The sequence below is a fragment of the Lepisosteus oculatus genome, chromosome 5 (assembly GCF_040954835.1).
Source record: "Lepisosteus oculatus isolate fLepOcu1 chromosome 5, fLepOcu1.hap2, whole genome shotgun sequence".
NCBI classification, from domain to species: Eukaryota; Metazoa; Chordata; class Actinopteri; order Semionotiformes; family Lepisosteidae; genus Lepisosteus; species Lepisosteus oculatus.
Genome location: NC_090700.1, coordinates 52380563 through 52403786, shown reverse-complemented (window position 1 = coordinate 52403786; position 23224 = coordinate 52380563). Strand labels below are relative to the sequence as shown.

Below are 23224 nucleotides of genomic sequence, written 5' to 3'. Positions count from 1 at the left end.
GATTTGCATAGCAAATGTGGATCAATTCAATTTCATCATGACTTTCTGGAGATAGCGGCCTCTGGCATTCTGGGATATTCTAGCAGACCGAGTTCAGGAATATTCCCGGTTCAGAGTGTATGATTACACAGTCATGCCTTTGTCGAAAATTACATTCCAAATCCTACTCAACAGGTATCACCACTTTAAAATTTAGTTTTCTTACCACTACCGGTAGGGAAAATAAATATTGTGACAAATGAACAGAACTAACATAACAGCTTCCAAACAGTTTCTTTCATTTTTTATTACAAAAATTAAAATAAAGTGCATTTATCTATTTACAATATGCCAATAACTTTAACAATAATAGTTAGCAACGGTAATATAAAAAAACATACATAATTCACAATGTGTTTGTACAGCACAGGCCACTTTACAAAAACAGCTGGACATACTGGCTTTGTGGCAAGACAGCTGAAGTTCTCAACAGTGGATCCAGTAAGCGTGCTGCATTGGGGTGATGAGGCGGCTCTGCTGGAGTGCTTTCCTGTTAAAAACCCCCATTGGTTTGTAACTGGAGTCCTGCCTGCAGACCCACTTCATTCTGATACTCCAGACCCCTTTGCCCACCAGGACCAACTGGTCAGGGGACAGAGAACAGCAGGTCACTCCCCATTACCTTTGAGGAACGCAGGTCAGGCAAGAGTCTGAAGGTGCTGCCCTTTCACGCACTGTAAAAGTATAACCGTGGGTATTTCTTTGCTTGAAAGCCAGACCCTGGTCCTGCTTGGGTGGACCACTCTATGTAGCATCAAAAAAGCCTGATGCCGTCTTCTGAATTTCCTCTTCTTTAATGAGGTTTTTTGAAAAATAAAATAGAAATGTTGTGTGTTTTTTTTTTAATCATGTGCCCATCCCACTTTGAATGACCAATTGTGTTATTACAATAAACTGGTCATTACCCTGTGAAGGCCGCTGTTCCTACTAGGCGAGTCCCCCCTTAGACATGCTACAAGCTACATACAGCAGGGTCTGCAGGAACTGAAGGAGAGGCCTCCGTAAGTCCGCAGTCACCTGAGAAGTCACAGGTTGCCTGTTTACCAAGGGAGCCCTGGCTTACAATTCCCATGAATACCCTGATGGTGCTGAACCAGCTGTGAGCTGCTGCTTGGCGAATGAAGGTCACAGCTGGCTATGAAACACTCATGAAGCAGGACTATAGAGCTCAGCCTGCACACCGAGTCAGTGCCTCTACTGTCCGAGCCATGTGGGGGTCCCCGCTGTTAAGTTTCAACTGCTGCCTCCTCAGAGCCAGTATTCTGGAAGGCTTTCAGCAGATACCAATGCATCAGGTCTTGGCTGACCTAACAGTCAACCAATTCATAATCTGCACACATATATATAAAATCTTTCATTTATTTTGTGCTCAGTGGTTCAAAGGTTTTACAAAGAAGGACATTGAGAATTCTAATTTTTACAAATAAATGCAGTCCTTTTTTGGTATGTCATAATGCAACTCCATTTGTCTGGTATTTAGGTTCAGGGTATTACATGCAGAGCTCCAGCTGTGTTCATGTTTGTTCATTTCTTAGATCAACCAGTAGCACTTTTGCAGTAATAAGTTAATAAAAAGTCACAAGTTAAGTTACAGAGATAAGGAGGTGAACAACTATAGAGCCAATTACAACAAGACCTCTATTTTACTTCTTTATTTCTGGGACGGAGTATGAAGTCAGTGACAAAGCTGGGAGTTAAACTAGGAACCAGATGCTAACAGTCCTTTTCTTAACTGGACCATCTTGTCTCTGGGTTATATATTACAAGATTACCACCACCTCAGTACACAAGAATATCACTTGATCTTTACCCCTTCTTATGGAACTATAAAACTTAGAAAGAAAAAACAATTCAGTTTCCCACTATGGGCCCCCACTGTTGTCCCTTGGAGGACAGCAGGGATTGAAATGCCAAAGTGCTATTTAACTTCCTGGTTAGAGAGTTCGTGACAAGTGCTACTGGTTGCTTCTGACTTGTTCCAGCTTTGCTGATGTGCCTGTGAATTTCACTCTTCTCTGAAGCTCCAGATGATTTAAGAAAGACTTTAGGCTGGAAGCAAATAATTGACTTTCTCAGCAACATGACACTGATTAACAACATATTTCTTACAGGCATTTCACAAAGTATTGTCCAGAACATCTTACAGAATCTACAACAAACACCCCCACTCCAAACTAAGGCTTGTACAGTATATTGTGCAAAAATAAAGTGTTGTGAAAAAAAGCAGCAATGTGTAGTTTCTAGTTCCACAAGTTTCTACAACAACACATTTTGCATCGGTTCTCTCAAATACAATACAAATGTACATATATACATGTGACCGCTCTTAATTGTTAGTAATGCAGTACGCTCATTGCTCAGCTACTGTACTTTGTCATCGTTCTTGAAATTAACACCCTTCAGTAAATTTCTAGATGGAAAGGCATTACGTACAATACGAATAGTATTGGTGTACTTTGGAGTAATTACATTTCACAACATATGCTTGTCTCAAAATCTGTGAGATGTAGTGGAGGAGCCTCACACTGCATTACACACGAAAGACAAATTGGTGGGAAACACGTTTCAAATTGCAATAACAATACGATGTCAGGGATTAGTGGTTCTGCAACATACCCAAGTCATTTACTGATCAAAAATGCATTGTCATGACCATAGTCAAAAACCAGCAATCTATCAAATATATCATAGCAGTCCCACGTCTTTTAATTTCTCTGCTCTTCGTGTTGTTTTCTTCTGCTTTCAATTTCCAGGAATGTGTAACAAGCACCTACCATATGCTGAAAACACCTAGCTTTTTATTGAGTAGGTCTAAAGGACTGTTTAGTTGAAAATTTTAAGTGTCCTAATTATTTCAATGGTTTCCTTTGAACCCATCTCTCACCAAGTTAGTGCTCTAAAGAGAGTTTTGTAACTCTGGCTGTTTGAAAGTCAATTACATGAGCTCTTTTGTTGTCACATCTTCACAAATCTAGTCCAAGGCAGTGTAGAACATCTCTGAGACAACTCCAAAGCAAATGGAGAGAGAGATGAGGGCTTTCACATTCTTAAAAGCAGCTACATTGTGAACTTGAAATACCTGTTGCGTATAAAGTACATTTCATAGTTGTCATTCAATGATAGTTAAGTTACACAAAAGAAAGGCAGATCAGATCAGCTGCGCTGATGGTGAGAAATGTCAGAATTCACAAAAACAACAAAATGTAAAAAAAACAAAACAACACGCAAGTCATTTTTTGGCACAGCGTACAATAATTTTGGTTGTGTTACAAACATTAAGATGATGTTATTTTCCATTTTGCTGGCTGGGTTTGTCACAATCCAAGTGAACACTGCCACCGTGCTGAGACTTCCCTTCCCACCCCTAAGTCCTTTTCCATTGTGATGGGAGAGAACACTCCCATTAGGGTCACTTGGCATTTCTGCTAGGAATCCTGTGCTTTTTCCAAGCTCACTTAACGCTCAAGCTGGACATCGGTGTGCAATAATGTGGTCCAAAGATATTAAGTAAGATTATTATCTGTGCTTCTTTAATTCCAAAATGACTAAAGCTTAATTGCATACATTGTTTTGTTTCTCATGAATGTCTCTGGGGATTAATACTTAGAGAGCATAATGAAGCCCACTAAGGTAGCCCATTCAACACCTGGATCCTATGCTAGATGCTCTTTCAATTCCATAGATATAACCCTTGTATTTCCTCACAGGTAAGAAACCGCTTTTTTGCATAGTGTGCATTTAATGCTCTGTTGGTTCTGTCTTTTGAGAAGAGGGTGGCAGGCTTCTGTGTTTGGTCTGGGTTTGTGGTCAAAACACGCTGCACACCCTCCCGTCCTTGGCTGTTCTACTCTCACTCCTCCCTCTTGTGTTTGTGCTGGATAACGTCAGCAGGCTTCGAGAGAGAAGGTGTTAGCACCTCCGCTGAGAATACTGAGTTTCTCGGAAAAAACACTCTTCGTTTTTCTCCTTTTGCAAGTAGGCACAACTTTTGTTTTTTCCCCAGCTTGCCACAATCTCACCTTCACCCTCCCCGAGCTCAGAGGGATGCAGGAGAGTCTTAAGCGGAGATGGACTCCCTTTTTGTTGGTTGGTAAAAGGATGAAAGACATGCTAATTCTGCTGTGAAATTCTATATCATTTGGAAGTTTAGAAACCACTGAAGTTGAACTTGTTCTCAGTTTTGCAGTATCCTACCAGAATGGGGTGATCTGTTCAATCAAAAGGTGTAGTTCAAGTGTGGCTCATTGCGGCCAGGTCTGGAAGTGATTTTCTGTTGTGGTGATATGTTGAGAACATGGGGACGGACCAATTAGTCTAAAAAGACCTTAATGCTTACAGAGCAGTCAGAGACTGATTGATTCTGCAGTGGGTGGAGCAAAATAGCTGCTGCAGGTACAGTCTCTGTTTGCCTAACAACTTCGCACCACACTGTCACAAAGATAAAAAGTAAAGGAATTTGCTCCCCTTTGTCGCTTCACTTGGAAGATTGCTTTCTGTAAAAGTTCTTGAGGAGATTTTACCTTTTCTTCTGTCGGCCAAGCCAGACATGCTCTCGCTTCTTGCAAAACAAGTCATTGTCATCTGGGTGACGTTTAGTTCAGAAAAAGAAATGAGCCTCAGACTTCACCCCCCATGGAAACCAAGATGGAATCAGTGAAAATAAAAGGCCGGGGCAAGAGGACTGACAAATGAAAGGCCCCGTTTGTGATGTGGTGCCAGCGCTCCCCTTGTTGGACTGTGGATTGGAAGGAGGACAATGCTAAGCACAAGTCCTGTCCCATTCACAGATGCCTCACACGATGGAGTCTTTGATTTCAGACCCCAGCCGGACTCTGGGGCGGGGGCAGGTGGGCGAGATCTCCACGTGGCTCTCCTTGAAGTCCAGCGGCCGTTTCTCCGACTCCGTGAAGCCCTTGCCGTGGTCGGGGGACTCGTGTGTGGGCGTGCTGCAGATGTAGTTGTCATTGAGGGTCTGGTAGCCCTTGTGGTCAGACGTGGACGCCGGCACGGCGCTCCCGTTGAGCGGGAGGCTCTCCGCCGGCTTCCCCCCCATCCTGGGCTTCTTCTGCTGCATGTTGGGACACTCGCCCTGCTTCAGCACGGACTTCATGTGATCCCGGTTGCGGTAGACCACGAACAGGGAGAAGACGAGGAAGGAGAAGCCCAGGAGGGCGCAGACGATGAGCAGCTCATTCCAGTAGGTCTTGGGGCTGAGCTGGGGAGACCGGCTCTCCCCGGGGAGGATAAGGGACCCATCCACCTGGACCCGGGGCGTCCTGGACCGGGCAGTAGAGGCGGTGGTGGTGGTGGTTGTGTCCGGGAGCTTCTCTGCTCTCATGCAATAGTTAGCCACCAGCTGCCGGAAGCCCTCCTCCACCGACCAGCACTCGTACGTCTCCGGCATGTCTGCCTGCGCCACCACCACCAGGCCCCCGTCCGGACTGGCGTACACGAACTGGCTGGCACTGTCACTGTACACCCAGCGCCGCTGGGCCAGGTTCGAATGCAGCTTGCAGGAGAGGACTTTGAAGGTGTTGGCCGGTAAAACGAAAGCCTGGCACTCAAACCCACCTGCTAGCCAGAGTGAAAGGAAAAATTAGTTCATGATTCTTACATTGTTTTAGTTAATGCGTAGATTGGTGCTTTCATTTTGTTTAACATCATGTGAAACGCGTGTGTGCTGTAAGGGCGATAGGAGGCTCTTACTCTTGCCTGATGGATTGAAAGACCGCGGGCCAGGCAGTGCAATGCTACAGGCGGCCGAAGTGTTGGCTTCCTCAACGTCCTGCTTCCACGATCTGAAAACGCAACAGGGTGGCAAAGGTTGGTCTCTCAGAGAACCGAGCAGAAGCCACAGCACTGACTCCTCACTTATGTTGTGCTGCTCAGTGTGGAGGGGTAGTTAGGGTTCTGGGCTCTGGACTACAAGGTCCATTGTTCTTGTGACTTATGTTTGCCACTTTCTACTCAGCGCTGGTCCTCACGAGCCCAAAAGGAAAATGCCCCCTGCCCCCTGCCTCCATATACCCCCCTATATAGAAAAGGTTTGTCTTCTTTGGGCAGATTTTAAATCTACTGTATGTCATGTGTCAATACAAGGTGAAGATGTAGAAGTGAAATACGTGATAAGGCACAGCAAAGAACAACTATATTCTGCTATCTGTGAAGTTTGGTGGACACTTCATGAAGATCAACCACAATTACAGTGCCTGATGCAGCACAATGTTTCCTCACCAAGCAGATGTTTCCTCACCAACGGTCCTATTTTCATCGGCGCTTGGTACAAAACCCTGGCATAGTGAAATAAGCTCTGCAACTTGCTGTGGTGCACTTGCCCATGGCTGATCACTGCCCAACTGGGACGGGCAGCACCACTCATCAGGTGTCTTGCAGGTTTTAGTGTCTTAGATTACTAACTCTTTAAACACCTGAAAAGGGGCGGAAGTGACTTCTGACCCACATAACTGTTTCAATTAAATACTTTAGAGGTTTGAGGAAAACCAGCACTGACAGCAAGTCTTGAAGTTGCCTCTCTGTGGCTCAGTACGCTCAGAGAGTTTGACTGCAGTGCTGGACCCAGCTGATTTGACTCACCGGTCTGGTGAAGCCTGCCTGACATCTCGGCAATGCCTCCCGCTCCAGGCACAGTACGGATCTCTGGACAGGATGCACTCTCCACAGCTCTGGTAGTTACTGCAGTTCGCTACAGGGACCTCCACCAGCCCCGAGTGAGAGGACACAAACAGGACGCCCTGAGGGGACAACAGGCCCAGGCAACCTTAGACTCTACTGTTCAGACCGCAGTAACTCCAGCACAGATCTCCCCTCACATGTGTAGTACATGGTACTTCTTTTTTTCCCATACTTATCTTACATATCTATTATGCCTTGAAATGTCTTATAAAGCATTCTGTCTTGCTGCATATCTGTAGGCTTATCTACTATTTACTGTTGCTTCTCTTGACCATAAGCAAACTACAGGAAACTAGAATTGCCTGTATAATAACCATGGTGGGATGCATATGTAAAGTATAGATTCTGAGTAACTTTATGGTTCCTAATCATCTAATTGAGACTATTCTCAAATTAAAGTTCAACATTATATAAAATGATCAATGTTATAGTGGAACAAAGTTTGGATTCTGTGCAGAACAAAATAGAATATAAAGAGGTATTTAAGTTCTACCTGAGGGAAAATCTGGAAAGTAGATAATCTAGAATATTACAACAATCTAGGGTCCAAATAATCCCATAGCTGGAAAAACTTTCCTTCTGGTTCCCTCTCAAAGGGATTTGTCTCAACTGATTTGAATTCCAAGTGTCACAATCTGCACTACAAATATCTTGCTTTAAGCTATGAATTTAAAAGCTCCCCTACCTTTTCTAAGTCCAGAATGATGTTTTGCACAGGCTGGGGCTCAGCAAAGAGAGAGATCTCTTCAATGATGTACATCCTGTGGTCAGTGTTAATTGCTTTGTGAAGTTTTCCATCATCTGTCAAGGACAAAGGAAATTACAGTCATTTATTTGATTTTGGGGTCTCTTTTTTACTTTTTCTAAATGTTTGAAATCGCCAATTTCTGTTCGGTGCATTTCCATCCAACTTTCAACTGATTATTGTTTAAGACTCTGCTTTATTTTTGTCACACCATTTGCTTTGCCCGGGGACAACAGATAAGGAACCAGCTGCCAATACAAAGCACATTCCACAGCTCCTTACAGGAGAGAAAGCGCTGATTGGACGAGCAGCACTGATGTCACCGCAAGCTTACAGGCACCGAAACCAATCATTGGCATCTAATCTTCTTTGAAATCTGTGAAGACCTTGACTGACTAATGATGACCTTACTGCAGTGACCACTTGTACACCACCGGTCACAGCTGGATAGTGACAAGGTGAAAGTCTTTAACTGAAATAACGGATCTTTTACTTGGATGTTATTTGTGTTTAACGACAAGCACATACCTGTACCGATGAAGAGGACATCGTAGGTTCTGGAAATGGCCTGAACTCTGTGCACGGCAATCTGAGTGTATCTCACATTGCGCTTCAGGAGAATAGGCTGACTGCGGATCACACTGTCCATCAGGAAATGATCCTTCACAAAGTTCAGAACCTTGTCAGGCATGTGAAGTGAGGAATGTATGTTCATCTGCCTCGCTGCATTCGTGATGCACTGTTGAAGACAGACAGGATGTGTTTAAAAACACAGTGTACTACATAAAAAGCTGGGCAATGTATTGCATTAATCTGTTTTGAATTTTTTAGAACACAGTGATAAGACTTTGTTTTCTTAGACGTTCCTGATAATCATCACTTCTTCTGGGAAATAGATTGAATAATCATTAAGCCAATGGTGTTGAGTGCAATCTGCTAGTACAGGTATCTACAGACATTGGGAGGGATGTTCATACGTGACGGGGAAAGTTGTGGTCAATCCTTGTGAAAAAAACAGTAATACTGTCGATTCAGCAGGACTTAGTACAAATATTTTAAGATTATCTTCTCTGTTCATTTTTGCAGTTAAATGAATTAGATCAACTACTTTTTATTTTTTAGCTCAATTCTTCCACTACTAAGTAAAACATTTTAACAGGTTGCTTCTATGAAAAAGATGGAAAATAATGAAATATAGCCTTTTTTAGGAACTAAATGTAAGCAGTGCTTCGTTGTTTAGGTTTCAGCTGACCTGCCAGTAGGGGGCGTTATATTTTGTGCACAGGTTCACACGTAGTGAATTAACGGATTAATAAGTGAGCTGAGAGCCCCATTCTGACAGGACGGTAATTTAGACTAGCAGGTGTATAAAGGGACACAGTGGTGCTGGGGTTGAGTTGTTTCAGATTAGGTCTGTGTGTTGGATATAAAGTACAATCTCCCCGTGTGGGATCTCCGCGTCCATCATGATTTCCCATGTGCTGGGTAATAAATGCGTTTGGCCAAGCCCTGGCGGGACCGGTACAGCACTCACCGCTCCGGGCCGCGGCTCGGGCACAGGGTGGTTGTAGGTGTACCACTGCTGGGTCTCCCGGTTCACCTCGCGGTAGCGCCCGTTGAAGGCGCGCTCCACCTGTTCCATGGAGAAGGCGCACACCGCCGAGCTCCCCGACGCACCTCTGTACCTGCGGGAGCAGCACATACGGGGCTCATGCCACAGCCCTGAGCACACCGGGCCCCGGGGGAGTCCTGCGGCCGACCGCATCCAGACGGCGCGGCCACAGTCTGCACACACCAGTACCACATCTGTGGCAAGACTGGTTTCACACAGGTCACTCCATATGCTTGTGATTCTACTTGCTCTTTAGTTAGGATGGTATCGGTTATACCCTGAGGAGTTGTGACGGAATTACCAGTATGCACACTGTAAACAAAAATCATGTCGAATGGGAGAAGCTGGACAACATGCTCTTTGGAAAGATATGGGGGTCAGTGTTACAGACAACTCATCAGGGTGCAAGCAGGCTCAAATCAGTTGGCAAAGCATCCAAAAACTAGAGCACAGCACATCAAGGTTGCTAATAGCTTTGGGATTGCATTCAGAATAGTCTAATCTAAACATTTTACTATGCAAATTATTGAGGTGTTTTCCCCCCAAAATTTTAAGATGTTCAGTAATAATTGTGTACCACATTAACATCAAGCATACAAGACTAATACTCAACTTTCAGTGTGCATTTTTTGGTTCAGAGATAAAGGTAGCCGAATACATCCAGGATGCACAGTACATCGTTCAGAAATAATGTGAATAATGTAAACGAATAATCTTACTAATTTTTAATTAGTTTACGTTATTTAAATGCTTCAAATTTTAGAAAGATTTATATGAAAAAATCTGTCCTGTTTCTTTTCCATCCACTTTGGTTTCCTTGTCTTCTTAAGAGCAGCGAACTGGAGATCACAGCGAGCAAAATGGCTGGCTGCCACTGCTCCTGTCCAAACCCTACCCCGTGTGGCTGAGAATTCCTGTGCACTCGGAGCTGGTAAATAACACTGCCCCCATTCTGAGAATGCATGCAAGATGAATGACAGGTATCGACTTGCTATCCCTCACCACCGAACGACAAGATGCAAATCACCTGCGGCTTTCATGGAAAAGTGCACAGGCAAATCCTTTCAGCCGCCAGCCCCTGAAACCACACTTCAGCGCGCTGCTTGCACAAACACTCCTTCATTCAAGGTGATGAGAATGATAAGTTACCTCCTGTGTGGCGTTTTCATGCATCTTAATGTGATTCACTGCAACAGCACCTTATTAAGGCAGAACCGCACACAGTGGGGACTTGGCAGGATGGGGTAGCGTTAATGTTCTGTTATGGACTGGCAGCAAAGCGTTCAGTCTGAAATGCCTGTGTTTGTGTGCAGCCCTGCAGGCTAGTTATGTAGGAGGTCCTCACAAGGTGGGCTTCTGCTTCAAGGAATGGCTGGATGAGATCCAGGGTTCAACGGCTTCCTGTCTGTCTTGCCATCTCTCGGATGTTAACTAATGGTGCTTTTGTTTCTAAAACAAATTATTGAACTCTAGATGTTCCAAAGCTGCATTTTAGGTCTGCTCTCACCCCGTGTCCAGTCAGCACAGAAGACATCAACAGTATGAGAGCGAGAGGGGAGTCCTCACAGGCGCAGTGAGCAATTATTACTATCTACGTGAGAACACGATCTGAACACACAGTAACTCCCGATCAGTGATGTACAGTAGTTAGGTCAGCATGACGTAAACAACTGCCTTTTTTTTAATAAAGCAAATGGCACCTTTTCTTTAAATCAAAGAGTTCAATAACCTCCCCGCCAAGTGGATTTTTGAACAGTAAATAAAAATTTCAATGTAAAGATCCCCCAGACACGGAAAAACAAAGAAGTGCGTGTCTGCTTCAAGGCAGGCAGGAAAGCCCATCAATAAACAATTTCCTCGTCTGTGGCTGCATATATGCCTTTCAGCATTTTGGTTGCAGTTGGTGATTTTAGTCCTTTTAGAGTGAATCCTTTGGTTTCCTGAGATGAATGACAAAAGCTCTGATAGTAACACCAGAAAGGTAGTTATCAAGAAGAGGACACTCAGCCCTTCCAGGCTGTTTGGTAGTTAGTAGCTAACGGAGCGAGGATCTCCTCCAGCTGCTTCTTGAAAGAAACCAGGGCATCACCTTCAACCATATGGCAGGGTAGTTTGTTCCAGACCTCCATAAAGAAGTGCCTCCTGTTCTCAGTTTTAAATGTATTTCCCTTTGGGTCGTGGATCAACACTTATTGCAGTCAAGTGACTTCACTGAATAAAGTGGCGCCTCTGTCTACAGAAATCTACAGAAAGCTCTACAGAAACCCACCCTCCGACGGCCCTGCTCACCACTGCGAGGTGAAGAGGCCGTAGAAGGTGGTGTTCTTCCAGTGCTGCCGGCCCGGCGTCAGGACAAACATGTCCTGGATGACGTTGAAAGGGAAGCCATCGTCCGGGAGGGAGCACAGGAGGTGCGCCTTGAGGAACGTGGTCCATTTCTTCTGCAGCACGCGCTCCCCTCCCATGTCCCCCTGAGGAGAGACCGAGAGCGAAAGTGTCTGAGTAACAGACTGAGGAGGTCAGGAACACACAGTTATGGCACACAAATAACAGCAGGGGGCGCTGTCGTGCCACAGAAAAACCAGGAGTGATGCCCTTGAGCTACATTTACATTTGATTAATTGCTTTTTTTTGCCCTTTTTACCCCAAAGGTTACAAAGGTGCTTTGCATTATTGGAGGGGACCCACTTCAAGTGCCACTGCAGTGCAGTCCCATGTGGGTGACAAACCGCAGTGATTCTGTGCCAGCTGCCTCAGTGCATGAAGAAGTGCTTCAGTAGCTCATTTATGGTGGACCTTAGGTGAGACTGTGCAAGCTATGAGTGGACCAGAACACTGTGGTCAGCACCCCTGCTACTACTAACATACTTATGGGATTTTTAATGATTAAAAAAAATCAGGACCTTGGTTTAACATCTCCTCAAACAGATGGCACCTCCCACAGCATAATGTCCCCAGTCGTGGGGCACTGGTTTACAAATTCTAGTCCAGAGGGAAGAACATCACTCGTCCGCCAACACCTCTTACAACAGCCACCTACCTAGCTGGCTTTAAGGTCTCATCCCTGTACTGACCAGACCCAGCTTGCTTAGCTTTTGAGATCTGATAAGATCAGGCTACAAGATGGAAATGTTACTTAACAAAGGGAAAATAAAAAGAGAGAGTAGCAAAAGCTAATCTAATGTCTAATGTCTAATGTCTAATGTCTAATGTCTAATGTCTAATGTCTAATGTCTAATGTCTAATGTCTAATGTCTAATGTCTAATGTCTAATGTCTAATGTCTAAAGTCTAAAGTCTAAAGTCTGAAGTCTGAAGTCTGAAGTCTGAAGTCTGAAGTCTGAAGTCTAAAGTCTAAAGTCTAAAGTCTAAAGTCTAATGTCTAATGTCTAATGTCTAATGTCTAATGTCTAATGTCTAATGTCTAATGTCTAATCTGTAAAGCCCAGACCTGCTCAATAACCCCCCTCCATAAAGTAATAAGCAAACCCTAACATGTATTAGTCATCCTCACCCTGTCTCCAGGCCGAAAAATTCAATGCACCAGAAATCTAAGTACGAACTTTGCAGTGTAAATCTAACTCTTAAGAGAACTCTGAAGGGAGTTAGGACCGGTGTAGAAACACAAACTTCAAAAAACAGTGAGGAGGCACAGCAATAATAGATAAAAAGGAAAGGTTCAGCATTTCTTTTTCTGTTTATGTCAAAGGGAAAATGAATTCTAGATTGACATGACCTATGCAGACATCAAAAGTATATGCGCTCTCCTAAATCCAAAACCCTCCCAGAATAAAAATAATAAAAAAACACCAACAGTAAAGCAAAAAGGAACAAAGAACACTTTTTTTTCTCTTTGCTATCGTAATACAAAAAAAGGAAAACAAGAGCCTAAGAAAAGTTACAAAAAAGAAGGCCACTTGACACATCTAGACCGTTTGGTAAGAAGTAGCTAATTGATCCTAGGATCTCGTTCAGCGTTATTTTTTCCAGAGAAGTCAGGGTTCTGAAACATAGTTGGTAGCTTGTTCCAGACTCCTGTAACCTGTTGGAGGGTAAATTAGTGCCTCCATCACAGTACCGAAAGACTTGTGTGCACCTGTGTTAACTGCTTCTTTCCTCTGAGAAGAAACGCGTACCTGTGTCTGAAAACCCCCGCTTTGTGTGTAATACATTTAAGTCACAACCACAACAAATGGTATGAAAGCGAAATAAAACATTGTATTAAAAAAGACTCCGTTCACTATTTCAATGATCAAACTCACATGGTGACCTACTATGAGTCTGGAAAGGCCTCTCTCTCAGATAATGGAGCACTTATGATTAGACCCATAACGCAGAGGCTCCAGGTCCGCTTTGATGCACTCTCCAGTGCAATTACTTAAATTCCTCATCCAGGCACTGATCACCCTCAACAGCCTACAATATTTCATATGTCATCTTCCTCCAAGAGCCAAACGATGCAAAAGAAACCACAAACAACATCTTCTCCTGAAAAATAGCATCTGCAGCCCACAGCTATTAAACCTGTCGCTTCATCAGCAGGCAAGGAGGTTACCCATTAATCATACACAACAAGCTGGAATGAAAAGTGAAGTGACACATGATGAATGCAGAAACTCTGAAGCAATTATTTACTGCAGTTGCCCATTGGCTAACAAACCACATTTGTTCCAGCCTCCACATTTTCACTTTTCTTCTGATGCCCATGCCTGTCTCTGCATGGTATCGGAAAGGCCAGCAGTCACATGGAAGGCACTGCCGAAATCTACCCCTTCAGATCTGGTGTGGTTTCTGGCTTGTATGTTCAGACAGGTCTGGCCTAGGAAGGGACAGACCCTGAGGGAGACTACTTTGCAACTGCAGCTGGGCCTGAAAAACTTTCTTCTTTTGAAATCCATCATACACCCAGTTTTGTTAAAAAAAAGTCTATTTTTGCTGAATTTCAAAGGCATTTCTAAAAACAGATGTAAGTAGGAGGAAGCACTTGAAAGCAGGTGAGAGAATCTTTATCCTCTCATCTCCTCTGGGCTGTTGTAGGAGCTGGTTCCGTATCATCCTGAATTCACAAAGGCCATTTCTTTACCAAAGTAAGACTAATGGTTATTAAAAAAAAAGACTATGAAGTTGAAATTAAAAACTCTTCTGTTTCTGAGAACCTCACCCTCCAACCACTCTTTTCTGTTATGCAAATTCTATAAGCAAAACATTTTTTTTTTCAGAAATCAAACAATTCCAACCTGAATAACATGTCTCCATCACCCTCTCTCTCTATACAGACACAGAAAGTCAAATTTGCTTCATTATAGCCACAGAGAAAAACAGGAACTAAGCTTGGCCGAAAATCAGTTGTTTCTTGTTTACAGAGCCCTGGATATTCTTTTATAACAGGACTAGTGGCTGTGGACCAAACCTTAAACTGGGCACCTGAATAAACAGTGACTAAAGAGATAGCAGGAGAAAGACATTAATAACACTGATGGGTGTACTGTATGTAGGAGGAATATGGGTGTGTTATTAAAGCACCATGCAAGTGAAGCAATATTTTGCTAACTGGGTACATTTTGTGACTCTGTGTTTGTAATGTTCTAATGTATTTTAACCCCGCCTAGACAGGTTACAACATTAAACTTCTGAAAGCCAGTATGAATTATTTGATGAGTAGAAATGGTCTGTTTTGCAGTTTTTGCAATACAAATGCACCTCTGAAACACTAAGAATGTGTGTTTTGAAGTAATCAGCTTGCCTGATACACTCATTGTGCACTGCAGTCTCAATGGACAGCAAGACATGAAGAAGTCATCAGTGGTCTTGCAGTCCAATTCAGATCGGTGCCCTGGAGTGATTCCCAACCCTGGTCCTGGTGGAACACTGCATCTTCACGTTTTTGCTCCAGCCAAGTTCTTAATTACAGACTCATTGACTTCAGCTTTCTATTTGGGACAGCTTTGTTCATTTGCTTTCAGCTCTTAAAAGATAAAATGGTATTTGTTGGTGGTATCAGCCCTTCAGAAATACATTCATTCAGGTGAGCAGCCTGAAATGCAACCAAGTGGACCTCGGCTGAAGGAAAGTTCTTGTGATGGGCGGGTCCTGTACAGTACCACCCCTGTTGTGTGCGTGTCCTTTACAGTACCACCCCCCACTGTGGGCGTGTCCTGCACAGTGTCATTCTCCCCTGCATCTGTCCATCAACTGCACCAACTGATCAGTAATTAGTAAGAGTTGTCTGAACAGAATGGAGGAGAGCCTGTGAACAATTCTGTGTGCTGGAGTTGCCGGGAACAGTACTCAGGACTGACCGAAGAAATGAGCTGGTGGGTTAAGCCATTGATCGGCACTGGAGCTGTAGAGCCCAGCTGGAATTATAACCAGCAGATAGTGTTTCTGCAGGACCAGGGCTGGATCCACTGCCTTAGGGCAGAGTTTCCCACTATCTATCCTGGAGTAACTCTGGCCCTTCTAGTGTTCATTCCAGATGGACTGTGTTGGTTTGGCTCATCAAGCAATGTTTCAGCTATTGAAACTTATTCAGGTGTATTAAGTCTCAATATTTCTGTTCTATTTTCCTGCGTGGAATTCATATTCACATGTTCCTTTGCAACCAACGCACTCAAATCTCTTGGATTTGACTTGCAACCAAAAGAATTACCCATGTACTTTTTGTATTTATATTGCAAACATTATTCAATTGCAACAAAACCAGAGCAGCAAAAAAATAAATAACAGCCAGCAAACTCCATTCTTCCAGTGACCAAAATCAATTGGCCTTGGTTTGCAAAACATATTATAACACAAAGTCTAGCATTATAAGTTGCACGAAAGCAGGTTTTTGTGCAAACTATGCTGAGCTGAGGTACATTTTAGGTTAGCATTGTACACTGTGTTGGTGTAGGAACTGTATACTATAGTGTGATTGAGTACCTTGTTTTGTTTCTTTATATTCTACACACCTTTATGTCTTGATTGACAAGTTAAATGTCTATTAGTGTATGAAGGAAAAAAGGAATGTGATCCCTACACAACATACTGGCACTACTCTGTATCTTTAGGATCGATTTTTGTGTATTTACATGTTCATACTAATCTGTGCCAACCATGAACATCAAACAGCAGCAGGGTACTCCAAGGATCTGCAACAAACAATTGAAAAGGATTTGGGGTGCCTAGAAGCTGCATTGCCTGCAAACATGGTGATCCAAAGCTCTTAACACTATATACTTTGCAAAGCTGTGATGCAATTCCTAAGAGCAAAATACAGCTAAACTAGAATTCAATCAAGCAGAACAAGCACCTCGGACTGAAGAATTGTAGCTAATAAAAGATCTCATATGCATGCATTTACTGCTATTCATGAACACCCCACTCACCTTGATTACTGAATGAAGCCTAATGAGACAATTGAAAATGGCTTTTAAGCTTGTGCCATGAATAGATCTATTTCAAGTCCCATTGATGCTAATATTTTTTAATTAGCCAAATAATGGGCTTTGGGGGAGTTATTACATTTGTTTGCTCACTGCAGTAGATATGAAATCTGCAGCAGCCTCATTTTTGTGCTGTAAGTATTTTTCTTCCGCTTTCATTTTTCCCCCTGCATTGCTATTCCCCCTTCAAGTCTGGCATGGCTGCGGAGAATTATTTCCATATATAGCATAAAAAGCAGCCAATTTACTGGGAAGTGTCACTGCTCAGTGTGCCAAGATAAAAACTCCGAGGTAGTCTGTATTAAGCTGTCACTCAACATTACATGCTGTCCTAAAGATTATTCTCATTGCCAGCACTGTAAACAAGAGACTGTCTCATTTTGAGCAGCCTTTGCATTTCTGAGACTTCATCTTATTGCCTTTCCTTAAATCTGCATGACGCTTGTGAGAAAGGCAGCCAAACGCAGCTTAAAATGAGACAACTGTTTTGGCAGCGTTTCTCTGAACCCTGTGTAACAGCACCATGTACTGTAACTGCATGGGGGTGTGGATGATGGGATGGAAAAGGCGTCAGCGAAGCCAGACAGCTCAAAGCTCTGCACCACCTAAGCGTTTGAACATCCTTTCTTTATCAAAACACTCTGCGGTTCCACTGCCACGTATAGTTTTTTTGTAGGCCTTCTTCCTTATCCAGCTAAGGTACTGCCTGCCTGGAAAAAAAACTTCACCAAACGGGAACAAACCGCCCCATGTGACAGGGAAGATGGGTTGAAATGGGGTGGCTGTCAGAGAGAGCAGGAGAGCTAGAAAGGAAGACAGGGGAAAGTCTATAATGTGAGCACTGCTCTGAGGCCCTCAACTTCTTTCAAGCTCAAGCACCCCCATCACTGCCCCCGTTGTCGGCTTTGAGAGCTCAACATGCACAATGAGTTCAGCCCTGTGCTCGGAGAGCACGGCTTCCCTTTCCTCTGCCCGCGTTCTCACCTTACAAACACGGGCGATCCTCGACACAATGGTGTTGTCAAAGAAATCAAACTCCTTTCCCGCTTCACTGAAGAAGAAGTAGATTTTATCGTCGTCGCCGACTGAATTGCCTCTTGGTAGACTCTCTTGGATATAGGCTGACCCCACGAATGCTGGGTCTAATGGAAAAAAGAATTGAGAGAAAAAAAAAGACTGCAAGTGAGAATGGATATGCAAAGGATCTTCAGATACTTCTTTTAAAATGTGGTCTTTGCTATAAGACCAGAACAGGTTTAATTGTATTTATTAATGAGGATAAACTCATTGGGGAGAATTTGCTATAAAGTCCGGAAATCTTTTCATTCAATTTCAAAATCTTTTTAGACTCATATCCAGATCCGAGTTTACCAATATTAAACATGTATCTATGTTGATGAGGATTACGGTAAATGTCCAAAACTCCCATCTGTTTGCTTAAAAGCCCTGAGTGAAGATACAGCCTGTGTTTCCCTGACAGAAAAAAATGGGTTACGTGTAAATTCAGGGACAGATTATCCTAATGAGTCTTGCAATAACAGCAAAAAAGCCCAGAAGAGCCTCCAGTAGAAGTTTATTTTTGTAGTCGTGTTCAGTTATTAGCACAGGCATATTACATACATCAGGCAGGCTCTAATGGGATCAAAAAACAGGAGTTTTTCATTTAATTGTATGCGAAATGCAGCATGTTTTTACAAAACTGCAGAGAGTGGCTTGTCTGTTTGATCTACATGTGTTATAACTGATAGCCCTGGCCATTCCAGTTTTCTTTTATCCCTTTGGGCTTCTCTCTCCCCTCCCTCTCCTGGGATATTGAGAGTTAAACAGAACATTTTGCAAAGACCAGAGTGTTGTGTTTACCTTGAAGCCAGTTCAGGGAGTTCTCGGTTTTTAAGGGGGTCCCCTGACCGAGGCTCTTGTAAATGATCGGTTCATTTCCCTGGAAGTTACTGACCGTGCCAGCATACAGTTCACCATCTAATGCAGAAGAGGAGAAAGAAAACAAGTGAAACAGATCTCAATTAAGAAAAAGAAAGACAAATCAGCCAGTATCAAACAGACCAACACTGAAGTATCAAAAAACAAAAAACAAAAAACAAAAGTTCATGAGATGTTCATGAACAGGACGCACCAACCATGATGGCAGTGGATTTATATTCTGGATCAAACGGGCATCGGCTTCGACCGTCCTCAGTAACAATGTCCCCCTTTTCACTCTTCACCAACGAAAAGTCTGAGATGCGCTGGAAAACAAAGTACATGCCCGCCCTGAGAAAGCCGCTAAAATGTTAAAGAAGGAGGAACACGTACACGTCCAGGTCCGACTCAGCATGACACTTGTGGCCTCTGTTAAAAGACCTCTGTTATTTGTATCTACAGACTCCAAACCATAAATGTTCAATTCATTTTGTAGCATTTGTGGTTAATAGAGAAATAATTAATGATTAACTGAAGAAACAATGGACAGCCTACAGAATTAAACATCTGCTTGACATTAAGAATGGACTCATTTTATGTTATTCTGTATAAATCGGGAGGGCTAGGTCAATTGAAGTGATGAGAAACAAAAACACCAATTATACATTTGGGGGCCTGCTGAGCTGTTGAATATAACCCAAGGGGGCAGTTTCGAAATGTTCCTAAGTACTGAGATCGTCTTAAGTCTGAAATCGGTGCTGCTGGATACAGAAAGAAACCTCAATACCACAATATCCTAAATTGAATAAAGACAACAAGGTTTACAAGGATGTATTTCAGTGCCCAAGCACTAACAGGGGCTCTTAACAGGGTAAAACAAAACAAAAAAATAACATTGAAGAGACAAAGAAATAAAGATAGTGGTAAAAATGCCAAAAAAGGAGAAAAGGAAAACACTTATTAAAAGCCTGACTAAACAAACACGTTTTTGTGCTCTTCTTTTAAGGTAGTTTAGACAAAATCTCTGCTCATGCAGAAACACTGCCTTACAAAATTAAATAAAATCTTATAAGTCTAGAATGAATGCAGGGATAGGAGGGAAAATATTTATTTGTTAACATTAAATGGATAAGTACAGTAGGCTCCCCAAAACAAAGAAGGGTTGGATTCTTAACCTAAGCACTGAAGGAATTAAATGAAACTTACTATATATGCACAGATGGGGCTGAAGGCATATGTTCCACATACATAGAGATGTGTGCTGTTCAGCCGGAGCAAGATCTTGATGTAATTGAAGCAATCAGTCTAAACCAAAAGAGAACACAACTGAAAACAAAACAGTAATGTATTTCAATGTCAGATACAATCTTCCACATTTCATTAGTGTCTTTTCTCTGCCACATCTAGACGCTAATCGAACTGACACGCAAAACACAGGCTCAGGCTGAAACTGGCTCAAAAAGCTCATTTCCACTGAGTTATGCCCGCTTTAAGTTTGAAAGAGATATTCCGTTTGCCAGGGATGCTGTTTCAGCTCTCGTCCCAGCAGTCTCCATATGCAGATCTGGTTGAAAACGTCATAAATTTCAAAGCGGAGCCGTGCTGTCAAGTCAATGAATATCAGGCCATGTCAGACCAAATGGAATTGATGATGTTAGCAGAAACATTTGTAATTGAAAAATATGCTTCAGGATCAGTCTATTTCAGCTTAAGCCTCTGTGGAAAAGCACCATGCACACACTGGTACGTAGTACTTCTGCCAAACCAATATCTGTGGTGTCTCCACAGAAGAGCCGCCCACGAAGAGGTCCAATGTCTGGAATTGTCATGTCAGGGTGTCCCTTTTCAAAAGCACACTATCCCAGCCCTGGTGCTGGAGGTGTCTACACATTTTCACTCCCACTGCGATCTGCATCTCTACTGATAATACATGACTTAATTGATCTGATTGCTCGTTTAGACTTTTATTTAACGCGTTTCCTCAGTCAGTCCTGATTTTCAAAAATACCCGATTTCAAAGGGCACTGTTCCCAACATCTTCAGCGAAAAGAACTTTGCGCAGACTCTGCTCAATGTGCTTGCCATTACTTCTGATTAAACAGCTCTCACTAATTGATCAGCTGAAGAGTTGAAACCAATTACAAATGCCATTTGAACTAATTTTGGTGAAAGCAAATTTACAGACATGCTTCAAATGGAAAACTGAAATCAATGAGCCTGTGATTAAGAACTCAGTTGGAGAAAAATAAAATTAGTGGTGGGAAGCACTGCACCAAACTATAAGAAATCTTTCAATTGCCAAATAAAATGGAAAGGTGTGGGTATCCTGTGCTGAAGTGGGAATACCTCAGTTGCTTTCAGTAATCGGTAGTTATTTTCAAAAAATGTAACACTGCCATTAGCCGAACCAGACAGCCTCTCACTGTTTGACTTTCACGTTGGGCACCCAAATTTAATTTCTGAGAAGATCTGTAAAATAAAAGGTAGGCAGAGACATTTCTTACTTGCAGGTTCTTCCCTTTAAAACTGCATTCGTGTCTCTTCTTTTCCGGAGTGCTCCACGTCAGCTGCAAAGCGGGAGTCAAAATCTGATTAACAAAAACTCTCAATACGTGCGCTATACTAAAAAAGGATTGCAAAACACATCTACCCTGAAGGCCATGGGCAACTTATTGAAAATAGCACACCTTGTTACTAGCTTGCCTGCATAAAAAATGTTAATAGGAAAATTACAAGAAGAGCATGGAGGAGTGTCATGTGTCCTCGGGAGGGGATGGTGGTTTGCCAGAAACATAAGGGGAAAAATGTTTGTTTCTCTCACTGCTGTACTTATCCCACAGCAATGAATATCTTAAAACAGATTAAGAGCTCATATGACTCATGAGACTTATGAGCCCCTCTTATAAGCCCCTAGTGCTCATAAGATACATTCATAAGATTCACACCTGATGAAGGCTCCAAAACCTAAATGTTGTGTCTCTTTTCTTTTCCTTTCAGCATGGAAAGGAAACCAGGCCAAATAGCGGAAAAAGGATGCAATGTACAATCAAACTGGATAATTTGGTTCCCAACATTAAGTGCTCAGTTCTCACGCCAGAGTTCCTGAAATGTCACTGACATGATAAAAGGAGGGTGACCGGGTCCTGCCTCTGTGTTTAATCAGCTCAGTGACAATCACTGCTGTACAACTAGCAAGCGCAATACTGGGCGGTTAAACAACACTGAGAACTAACAGAAAATGGGTCAGTCTGTAGCCATTAAATCCCTTCTAATTGTACTGCAGGGAAGAGTATATTGGAAGACCAGTAGGTGGTGCTCTTTCTCTTTCAATCACAATGGCCCAGTGTCATGACCGGGCTACGCATGTGCTTTAAAAATATAACAAAGCTCTCTGCATTCCCCTTCCCTCTGAAAGGAAGACTAATCTGAACACCTATTCCACTATCTTCTGAATGAAGAATAGACAGGCACTGATTCCTGTACAGTACCCCTAAAAAAGAAATGTATATATACATACAAGACCTATTATTTTGTTTAAAATGAGTTCAAGTTCCTGTAAGTTTGAGAATTCAGTAGTAGTTTGAAAAAGAGGAAAGGTTGAAAAAGACTTGTTGTATGTCCTTCAACCAGCATGTGAAAGGTACTGTATGTGTGGATAAGAGTGCTGGGCAGTGACAGAGATCTGTGAGGCCAGCGTCACTCAGGTGATGGGCGGCCTGACTGCGCGCCAACCACAGATAAATCCCAAGCAGATCCGGGAGCCCTCACGTTCTTGTGGAGCTTTCCGTTGCTGATGTCGGAGAGGTTGAGGGCGAAGAGCGCCTCCCTGCCGCCCACGAAGAGAACGTCCTCCTCGCTGCTCAAGAGGAGGGAGCTATAATTGAACACCCCTTCGGCCGAGAACCTCCTGGCTGGCCTTTCCTTCGCATCTGGAAGAAATAAACCAAGAGAAAAATCCTGATTAGAGGCGGAAAGCTCATCCTGTGCAACCTTCTGCTGCAAAACCACCTTTCGCCATGCTTTCAGCACAAACACAACCATGTTTTAAAGAGCCAGGAATCTCATGTTCATCTTTATTTCTTTCAAACAGTATGCCTGATCCTACATTTATTTCCTATACCGTTCATGCAAAATACTATCCTGTATAGGGTGCTTAATACTCTTTCACATTTTGTGAAACTGCAGTGAAAAATGCTGAGCGTGTGAAAGATTCCTGATCCTGAGAAATCACATCGGACCTCAGCCCACACTGCCTGTGCCCCACTATAAGGGCAGAGCTGCTACACATCCAGGTACTCTGTACGTCATTATCCCTTCAGCAGTTTCCAAAACCATCCATGTTTTCTCCACCCATTGCACCAGAGGAGATGATTCATCATGCTAACTTATTTGTTGTCTAAACCCTGCTTTAGTTGACAAGTTAAACTGATAGGATGAACCTATCTTATTACACAGTTTAATGCGGCTTAACCAGGAGAGCTGTATTCACTGTAAATATGAGCAGTGGAACCAGAATATTCCATTCAAACACATGGGTGTATATTTTTAACTATGGTTCACATCAAATTTGCCCATCAAAGGCTGGGCTAAATGGAGTGGAATGCATAGAGAATTTAAACATATTTTTTCTGCACAACATAAGGCCCAGGAAGACCTATACCAGAAACGTTAAAACAAGTACAGGCTGGACACAGCTGGTCCGACCTGCAAGGAATATCTTTGGCTCTTAGTCCGTACAGACAGCTAGCACAGCTGACATTCTCAGATGTTGGCACTCCAAAAAACAAAAGTCAAA

General features: G+C 42.9%; 1 protein-coding gene across 5 annotated transcripts in view; it reads right to left on the bottom strand.

The window, feature by feature from the left end:
- Positions 1–266: 266 nt before the first annotated feature.
- Positions 267–23224, bottom strand: part of sema4ba (sema domain, immunoglobulin domain (Ig), transmembrane domain (TM) and short cytoplasmic domain, (semaphorin) 4Ba) — a 76399-nt gene continuing 53441 nt past the window's right edge. For 4 of the 5 annotated variants that reach the window (XM_015343691.2, XM_015343690.2, XM_015343692.2 and 1 more), the window contains exons 3-15: positions 22198–22358; positions 20934–20996; positions 19636–19734; positions 18644–18755; positions 18373–18489; positions 17497–17654; positions 11379–11560; positions 9012–9162; positions 8006–8216; positions 7418–7533; positions 6634–6791; positions 5746–5837; positions 267–5613 (exon numbers count right to left, since the gene is read on the bottom strand). In XM_015343691.2, the coding sequence (XP_015199177.2) occupies positions 4832–5613; positions 5746–5837; positions 6634–6791; positions 7418–7533; positions 8006–8216; positions 9012–9162; positions 11379–11560; positions 17497–17654; positions 18373–18489; positions 18644–18755; positions 19636–19734; positions 20934–20996; positions 22198–22358 (2402 nt within the window). In that variant the 3' untranslated portion in view covers positions 267–4831. The remainder of the gene's footprint in view (positions 5614–5745; positions 5838–6633; positions 6792–7417; positions 7534–8005; positions 8217–9011; positions 9163–11378; positions 11561–17496; positions 17655–18372; positions 18490–18643; positions 18756–19635; positions 19735–20933; positions 20997–22197; positions 22359–23224) is intronic. The other variant, XM_015343694.2, reaches the window with a different exon arrangement.